At 48.2% G+C, this 9,576-nt stretch overlaps 1 protein-coding gene across 9 annotated transcripts; it reads right to left on the reverse strand.

Moving 5' to 3' along the window:
- Positions 1-4,920: 4,920 nt before the first annotated feature.
- On the reverse strand, positions 4,921-7,290 carry LOC100281761 (C-4 methylsterol oxidase). 9 transcript variants are annotated; one of them, NM_001411885.1, is made up of 7 exons: positions 7,141-7,265; positions 6,847-6,984; positions 6,096-6,238; positions 5,844-5,963; positions 5,480-5,692; positions 5,323-5,403; positions 4,921-5,241 (listed from the first exon to the last, which is right to left on the reverse strand). In NM_001411885.1, exons 1-7 carry the CDS (start codon positions 7,177-7,179, stop codon positions 5,181-5,183), a joined length of 795 nt encoding a protein of 264 aa, NP_001398814.1. In that variant the 5' UTR covers positions 7,180-7,265; the 3' UTR covers positions 4,921-5,180. The 9 variants fall into 9 exon arrangements, with proteins under 9 accessions (NP_001398814.1, XP_008654937.1, XP_035817341.1 ...); XM_008656715.4 differs by having other exon boundaries at positions 4,931-5,241; positions 6,096-6,241; positions 6,847-7,041; positions 7,141-7,290; XM_035961448.1 differs by having other exon boundaries at positions 4,931-5,241; positions 5,484-5,692; positions 7,141-7,287.
- Positions 7,291-9,576: the final 2,286 nt, after the last annotated feature.

Below are 9,576 nucleotides of genomic sequence, written 5' to 3' on the forward strand. Positions count from 1 at the left end.
TCGACTCTACGTCGATTAGAGGAGTCTAGGTCGGCCTGCCCGAGCCTAGACACCACCTAGGATCTCTACTCCCCGACGGGGTCCCTCCCGGGAGCGAGATCCAGGCGCCGTCGGCGATCTTCCGCCGTCCCTGCGTACGTGCGGACCGTCCGGCCCCAGGGCGCGGACCGTCCGGCCGTCAGGCAGAAGTCCCAGCAGCGCACCAGGCCGCGGACCGTCCGGCCCCAGGCCGCGGACCGTCCGCCCTTGCGCAGAGATCACCACCGCGCCTCGCACCAGGCCGCGGACCGTCCGGCCCCGCGCGCGGACCGTCCGCCCCTGTGCAGAGGGCACCGCCACGGTTCTTGTTGAGTGTTTGGCGCTCCGAAAAGACGTCAACATACTTTTGGCGACTCCGCTGGGGAAAACACATATAGACCTATCAAATCGGCCCTCAATGGTCGGTTCAAAAAATAGCTCTGAGGTTTCCACCAGCAATATCATCACACCGACATGGGAAGCCTTGCCGGCTGAAGAACAGCTCCTGTTCGAGGAGCGCCAGGAGCAGCTGATCCGAGAAGCAAAGACGAAGTTCCTGGCTGACTTCAAAGTGGACAGGAACAACAAAGTCGTTCGGCAACGGGCGACAGATCTGGCTTCGCTCCGACCTACTACGATTACCCCAAATGTAAGTAGCACCAACGAACTCCAATCTCTTAAAGCTTACATAGACGAACAGCGAGAACAGATGCAAAATATCATAGGGGTTATGCAAAACGATTGTAGGAGACTAGTACGTGCATTTGATAAATCTAGTATAGCAAATTTTCCTTCACACAAGGTTGAATTAGGAGATAATACATGTAGTACATCGGTTAAAGGTTGTCACGACCAGTCACAACCCCCTTATGGGATGCCGATGGACACGTACCCTGAGCAAACGCAAATCGGCAGTAAACCAGCCGATCTACACGTGTCCGGACCGTCCGCTCGCGAGCGCGGACCGTCCGGGTCAGCCACAGCCGGGCCCATTTTTAATGAGTTACCTAGACACGCACCCGAGCCACCACATAGGGCACCGAACTTAAACTATCCAGTCGGACGGTCCGCATACAACGAAGGACGGTCCGCATATAATCACGGACGGTCCGGGTACGTATCCGGACAGTCCGCGCATGAGTCTTTTGAGGGGGATTATTACATGAATCCTCGCCCGTCCCAGCAACACTTCTCATCACATTATGCAATGCACCAGCCCATTAATTCAGGATCTAGAGCCCAGGAAAGCTTTCCGGCCCCACCTAGAAGGCCGGAAAGAAACGATCAAACATATGAGCCATATAGGGCAAATGGAAATGCACCACGTAGCTCAAACCAATGGGGGGAACGACAACATGCTAACATGCAACCAACCCCACCTATGTTTGACCAGAGAGCCGGTGGTCTTGCACCAGCTACCATTGGTATAGTGAGGGAAGAAATAGCCGGGGCGTTCCGAGATAAGCTCGGAGTAAGCATGATCCCTGGGGGGCAATCATATCGGAAGCCTTATGACAGCCGATTTGATCACCACCCATACCCACAGGGAACCAGGATACCCGAGTTTGCAAAGTTTTCGGGTGACCAAGGAAAGAGCACGCGTGAGCACATAGGCCAGTTCCTAGCACAATTAGGAGAATTGGCCGACACCGAAGCATTCCGTGTGCGTTTATTTTCATTATCCTTAACAGGGACTGCATTCACATGGTATGCCACGCTCCCTCCTAATTCCATTTTGTCATGGGGAGACTTAGAGCAAAAATTTCATGAACATTTCTTCTCTGGTGATTATGAGCTAGATTTAGTAGACTTAGTGACCCTACGACAAGAAAAGGATGAATCGGTTAGTGATTATATCCGGAGATTCCAGGATATGAGAAACCGATGCTTTCAAATTCATTTAACAGATAAACAACTGGCGGGAATAGCCTTTGATGGATTGCGTTATTATTTAAAAGAGAGATTAGAAGGCATCCAGTTCTTTACTCTAGCACAATTACATCAGAGAGCTTCGGCTTGTGAAAGCCGAAGCAAAGAACTAGTCAGAACGGTTCATCATAATGTCCCTATAGTAGAACACAATCAAAGTAGTTCGGACGATGAACCAAAGAAAGTTTACACTGCCGAAATAGTTTGGCCTGAGCAGGCCAAATCTTCGGCTTGCTACTACTTGCAGTCAGTTCAAAAGGAACGACAGGAGGAGGTTAAGTTTACATTTAATGTCGGCAAATGTGATAAGATATTCGATGAATTACTAAAAAATGGTAACATTAAAATTGATTATATCGTTCCACCTGCCGACGAACTAAAGCGTCGCGCATACTGCAAGTGGCACAACTCATTTTCCCATGCCACTAATGATTGTAATGTGTTCCGACGACAAATTCAATCGGCCATTAATGAGGGACGATTGAAATTTCAGGAGGACACGGAGCCCTTCCCAATGAATGTGATCGACTTTAATGGCAAAAAGGTTCTAATTCGGCCCAACACAGCCGATAAGGGCAAAGACAAAGAAGTCATCATCGGCAACGCACGGGAGGCCGATGGAAACAACAAAATTTCTTGCAGGAAAGTGATGGCCGAGAAGACTCCTGATGGAGGGGAGACACTGAAGGTAACCATCACAAACTCCAGCGCTGGGGGGCAAGCACAGACAAGGAGATATGCGCGAGAACCCATACTACGCATCGCGGACGGTCCGGTGTCCAGGCGCGGACGGTCCGTAACATCACCGGACGGTCTGGAGCGTTCCAGCGGACGGTCCGGCAACGCCGAAGAGCCGCGGCGACCATGTACCTTCAAACCACGACGACCAAAAATAGGTACGTGGAAAACTAACACGTTCAAGGCAACTGGTCGGTTGGTAAAATCTAGCCCGACCTTTGATCAATTATTGTCTAAATATGTGAAAAAGAAGGCTGGCCCCAGCGACCGGCCACCAAAGGGACCTCGCTTACCCACCCAGGTGCGACGGCAGGTTAGGCCGATTGGACCACCACACCAATCGGAAAGGACGAGAGGTCATAATGTTCAATTAAGACCTAACATACCTGCATGGACACCTCCACCACCATATCCATCTATGCCATATTCATACACATACATACCTCCACCATACGTCCCAAATCAAATGTGGGGCATGCCACCATACCTATTTGGGATGCCACAGTACCCCGCTTGGGGGGCACCCCAAACATCTGTATTCAATAGGTTGACACCTCCAGTACATGACCGATTGAGAGCCCCTCAATCTGGTCCACGAGCACAGGCCCAGCAAGATTGCCGAACAATTCGGCCCCAAAGGCTGACTAATCCGGCAGGGGGGCATACAACTACAACCTCCAACAGTACGAAAAAGGGAGACGTCATTAAAATAGGAACGACAGATGTCGTCGTACAACAAAATAACGAAGGGCCGATGATTTTTGGTGAATCAGCCAACACAAACAAAAAAGAAAGTACGACTGTCAATAAAATAGCCGATCCAAAATACTCCATGCCCCGATGGTGCCCATCGGGATTGACACGATCGCAAAAGCGAAAATTACAACGCCTTAGAGCAAAGGAGAATCAGGAGAAGGAGGCGGAAAAAATATTCAATGACACACATCCGCAGTATCCGCCACCACAAAAGAGATGGAGACCAAAGGTCGTTGAGGAAAATCAAACGGCCATAAAGACAGAAAATAAAACAGCAACTGTGCAGCTCTTTGCAGGTATAGCAGACAGTCCGGCTATAAAGACCAGACCAACCATACAGGACGCGGACCATCCGACCCCTGAGGCCGAACCATCCGCACTACACCAAGACACCACCAACGATGTACCGACACCCATGGAGGAAGATGACCTACAAGGGGAAGACCTGGTCGACTACGAAGCTACGCCAGAACACTTGGAAAATTAGAAAAAGTAAGGTGACGGATTGGTCAGGATCGCTATGATGCTCGACGGTGTTGGGACTGACAGTTCGATCAAAGCTAAAAGAGTCACGTCCGTTGAGTCAACCATCGGGACTAAGGCCACTACGTATCATCCTAGCAAGTGTCAAGATGCCTAAGAAAACCGATGTAATCACATCGAGTTAGTTGCTTTTGGTTCGCCCAGCTCCACTAAAAGGCAGGGGGGCATATGTTCGAACCAGAATTGAGCGGCGGACTGTCCGGCCCTGAGGCCGGACGGTCCGCGGTCCGGACGGTCCGCGCCTGTGGGCCGGACGGTCCGCGCGTGCGCAGAACAGATTAGGGTTCCAAGTTTTGTGCTACGGTTGTTAGCTATATTCGCGGGATTAGCTCGGAATCAGTTGTGTAAAGGGTCCAGCCCCCCTCCTCTATAAATAGAGAGGTCTACGGCCGATTTGTAATCATCAACAATCGAATCAATACAACTTTTATTCGCATTTTATCCTAGGAGTAGTTCTAGTCTAGTTTAGGTTTAGCCACTCGATCCCCAAATTCTCCGTCTCTCCTCGACTCTACGTCGATTAGAGGAGTCTAGGTCGGCCTGCCCGAGCCTAGACACCACCTAGGATCTCTACTCCCCGACGGGGTCCCTCCCGGGAGCGAGATCCAGGCGCCGTCGGCGATCTTCCGCCGTCCCTGCGTACGTGCGGACCGTCCGGCCCCAGGGCGCGGACCGTCCGGCCGTCAGGCAGAAGTCCCAGCAGCGCACCAGGCCGCGGACCGTCCGGCCCCAGGCCACGGACCGTCCGCCCTTGCGCAGAGATCACCACCGCGCCTCGCACCAGGCCGCGGACCGTCCGGCCCCGCGCGCGGACCGTCCGCCCCTGTGCAGAGGGCACCGCCACGGTTCTTGTTGAGTGTTTGGCGCTCCGAAAAGGCGTCAACACATTGTCACGGTGAAAATCACACATCTGGATGACTAGTGATTGAAATGACAAACGCAGATCAAAACCCCCGAGAAAATATGACAATTTTTTTTATCAAATTCAGTTCATGACAGACCAAGGTCGCCAGGACCTCGTTCTTGATCATAGAAAACACAGAGAAATCAACATCTCAGGAGCCTATAGTATCGGTCGTCAGGCAATGAGGCAATAACTGACTGCGTCCATTTTCTCTCCTTCCATGCTGAGGCGCAACTCTATCGCCAGTCCTGTTGATGAGCAGCTTCAACACTTTACAGATTCTTCTTCTTCTTCACTTCTTGCTCCTCAATGGTCTCTTTGCCTTGCGATAACCATTGTCCGTCCGGAACAACCTGAAACACAACCAGTGAGCTTCTTACGTAAGGGCAACAACTCAACACGGTGGCCGGTGGGTCATGCTACGGAAACCTCACCAGTCCATGTAAACAAATGTCGAGGCATAGTTCCCTGACTTTGTGTACAGCACTCGGTGATGGTAGTCATGGAAGTCCGAGCTATTTATTCATCATGACAGAAGTTAGTACGTACCTTCAAACAAAGACAGACACCGCCCCTAGCCAGCTTACTTACCCACCGTACAGTGGCAGGAAATTTGATGGGCTCCATGGGAAGTGATAGCCGCTGTGAGCTTCAACAGTCTCCAATACCCTCAACACCATCCACAGCCACAGGGTGAACAGATGAGGGCCAGTAAGAGCAGGACCAACAACTGTGGCGAATCCCAGGAACAAAATTTCAGCTGGGTGGGCATATTCGGAAGTTAAACCAAAGGGTGTGGCGTACCTGCAAAGAAGACTAGAAAATGTTACTACCTCCGTTATCGAATATTTGTCGGATGTTAGTTCATTTTTTTAACTAAAACGTGACAAATAAAAAAAACGAATGGAGTACAACATTGTAAAGTAAGATGTAATGAAGCAATAATGTCACTTACTCGTGGTGGACGCTGTGAACATGTTTGTATAGCCATTTCGTATGCAGTGCCCTGTGCCCCCAGTAGAATATAAAATCCTCAAGGACAAAGTAGAAAAGAACTTGAGATACAACAACCGTCCTGCAAAAAAACAAAAAGACAGATTGAACATTGGTGCTTTCATATCTACATGCTGAGACAGAAGAATACTAGCAACAAGGTAATTAAATACATGAGGTGCTTTAGTCAGGAGAGAGGGGAGTGAGTGCATACCAATGTGGTAGAGGAAGAGAGCTCCTAAGACCCATGAATTTGAAGGCAGGGTACGACAAAATCATGACAGGCAGGTTCACAGAGACATGGTACAGAATAAGACGCAAGACACATCTGTTTTGGTAAGCAGAGGTGTTGCTCCTCTTCTACAAAGAAAAACGCACACATAGATATAATAGCATGGTAAGCATACTGCACATTGCAGATCAAATATTTATATGGCAAGATGAAAGAGAGAGAGAACGAATCAATTGAGCCGACCTGGGTCTTAGTTATGTTTTCTCAGGGAATAACCCAATTCCAATTCTAAAGGAAAGCTAAGTAAGATCTGGATAGAAATGGTTAATTGAATATTAATATAGCATAGCTGAAACAATACTATTACAAGGGGAGAGCTGTAAACAGTCACTGGATCCTCCTCCACAGTGGGTTAAGCGGAAGAGGAAAGTCTCATATCGATTTGCCCAGTCCAGCCAGCCTTATCATCCCATTTATTTACTGTTTGTTCCTCCGACTCTTACCCAGCGAAGTTGCTACCTTTTCGTTCCTACTATATGATTTGAGAAGACAAAAATCCATCCATTCAATGGATGCAGGCTATGCGACCGATAATTGATGGGCCGAGGGGTGAATGGATCAATCAGGCATGATACTCTTTCATATTAGCAGCATCAGTGGGCACTGGCAGTTTTGGGCAGCGGCTGAAAACGAACAAAAAAAGACAAGAAAAAAATAAGCATGGGGTACGTACCTGGATCTTGTATTTGGCGAAGAGTCCGAAGCGCTCGAAGAGGAGGGAGGGAAGGCCAGAGAGAAAGAAGACGGTCTCGTGGAGCAGGAAGGTGATGACGGTGGCGAGCTGGAACTCGGTGAAGTTGGCGATCAGGAGCTGCATTCATTTCCGTTACGTTTCGCCCGGCGAGGAAGAGCAGAGAGAGACAGAGATCTGGGCATGAGGAGGCTCAGGAGGGAGAGAAGAGAGAGCAGATATGGTAGAACAGAGATTGATTGACACAGACAGAGATAGAGAGGGGGGAGGGGGTACCTGCCACGCGGACTCGATGGCGGACATGGGCACCGCCATTTTGATCGCCGACGGCGAAGATACGAGGGGGAGCCGGGGAGGGCGAGCCTTTGGGAGAGGAGGTGGCGGAATGTAGCGTTTGTCTCTGCTCGCGCTCAGGTCCCCTATGTTGGTCTTTTTAACCATTTAAAAAACACACACACCGGGTTGGTTTGGTTGTAGGATCACCTTAAATATTTCAATGACTATTATAAATATTAATTATAGTCTTATTATAAAAAAAACTAATTAGAGAGCTGTGGGTGTCGAACTGGACGTCAATAAGTGTGATGAGTACCGGCAGCGATGTTCTCAGCGGAAGCGCGAACGGTCCGCGGTTGAGGGCTGGATGGTCCAAGGCCTAGCACAGAGACTAGGGTTTCTGCTCGACGAGACAGACGGTCTGCGCGTGGGCAGATGCGACGGAGTTCGTCAATAGCATCTGGATCTCGCTCCTGGGAGGGACCCTATCGAGGAGGAGAGATCATAGGATTTGTCTTAAAATCGGTAGGTCACCCAAGATATCTCTAAACGACGTAGAACCGGAGAGATGTGACTATTAGAGTAAGAAATCTATGTTATTGTCTACTACTAGGGCGAAAAGTAAAAAATAGAAGATAAATTGATTGTTTGATCGATTGTTGGTTGTTCAATTGGTCGTACCCCTTCAAATATATAAGGGAGTAGGTCTAGACTCGTTCTTAGACGTCCTCCAACAGGTCCCGCAAGATTAGAGGGATAAACACGCGAGAAGATAGGAGTTTATTTGCCTAATCTGATCTATTCGCGGACCGTTCGATCCTAAGGGTCGAACCGTCCAGCTGTACCCGGTGTCACAAATGGTGCTCAACACATGCCCCCTGTCTTTTGGAGAAGCTGAGTGAACCAAAAGCAATGGTGCAGGCTGGAATTAACTCGATGTGGTCACATTAGTTCTCTTAACATCTTGCCACATATTAGGATGATATTGCTTTAGGAAACGCTAGTTTAGTGCCTTGGGCAAGTCCTCGCCTTATAAAGTTTGCAACATGTAGGCGTTACCAAATGTTACATGTGTGATCTTGTAAGGGTCTTTCTAGCTTGACGACCATTTTCCGAACTTTCGGTCTCTGCTCCTCAGTGGCAAGATGGTATTCCATATCAGATCTCCTTCCATATCAGGTCTCCTACCTGAAATGACATAGCCTTGACCTTCTTGTTGTAAGCTTTAGCGACCATGATCTTGTCTTTCTCTATTTCTTCCAGAGCTATCAATCTCTTGTCGGTCAGTTCATCAGTATTGTCCATCATTGAAATATAATAATCATCGACAGTTAGATCGTTCTGCTTAGCGAACCTGACAGCATTCAGGCTTACCTCTATAGGCAAAACTGCCTCCTGCCCATAAACAAGCTCAAACGAAGAAACTTTAGTAGCACAATGTTTATATATTCTATGAGCCCATAAAACTTCAGACAAAACTTTATACCAATGCTTAGGATGATCAGATATCTTCTTTTTTATAAGGCTAATCAATGTCCTATTACTAGACTCGGCCTGCCCTGAGCATAATATGGAGATGAATTGAGCAATTTGATCTTATATGATTCAGCAAAATCACGTACCTCCTTTGGTATAAAAGAAGTCCCCTGGTCTATGATCGAATCTGAGGAATATTGAATCTATGAATGATATGCTCAGTTAAAAACTCAATTACTTCTTTGTGGGACATGTTCTTTAGAGCAACGACTTCAGTCCATTTGGTAAAGTAGTCTGTGACAACTAACACGAATGGATGTCCTTTTGATGATGAAGGATGTTTTTCTCCTATAAAATCCAATCCCTATCACCTGAAAGGCCAAGGTTTGATAATAGGATGTAATTCGACCGCATGAACTAACTGCAAGTCACCGAATTTCTGACACACTTGACATCCTTTGTAGTACTTGAAATAATCAGCTGTCATGTTAGGCCAATAGAAGCCAGATCTTCACAATAGCCCTTCATCTTCGGAATCGATTGATGAGTACCACAAATCCTCCCATGTACTTCGGTCATGGCTAACATAGCATCATCTGGGCCCAAGCATTTAAACAGTATGCCGTTTATAGTTCGGCGATAGAGTTCATCATCAATTAGAACATATTTCAAAGTTGTACGCTGAACATTCATGTCTGTTCTAACACTGGTATGATGTAGGTAATTAATTACAGGTGCCTTCCAATCAGTTGCATCGGCTGTGTTATTAGCTGAATTAATTAAGAGGATGTTCCTAGCACCGTCGAACGATCTGAACCCCTTGCCTGGATGGTCCGAGCCCACCGTTGACGGTCCGGCTGGACAACTCGGACGGTCCGCGACCTGAGGATTTGGCGCACCACCGGTTATTAGATTTTTGGTATTGTGAAATTTCCCTCGTTTATCCAATAACCTTAGGCG

The sequence above is a fragment of the Zea mays genome, chromosome 8, assembly GCF_902167145.1.
Source record: "Zea mays cultivar B73 chromosome 8, Zm-B73-REFERENCE-NAM-5.0, whole genome shotgun sequence".
In the NCBI taxonomy this organism is placed as follows: domain Eukaryota; kingdom Viridiplantae; phylum Streptophyta; class Magnoliopsida; order Poales; family Poaceae; genus Zea; species Zea mays.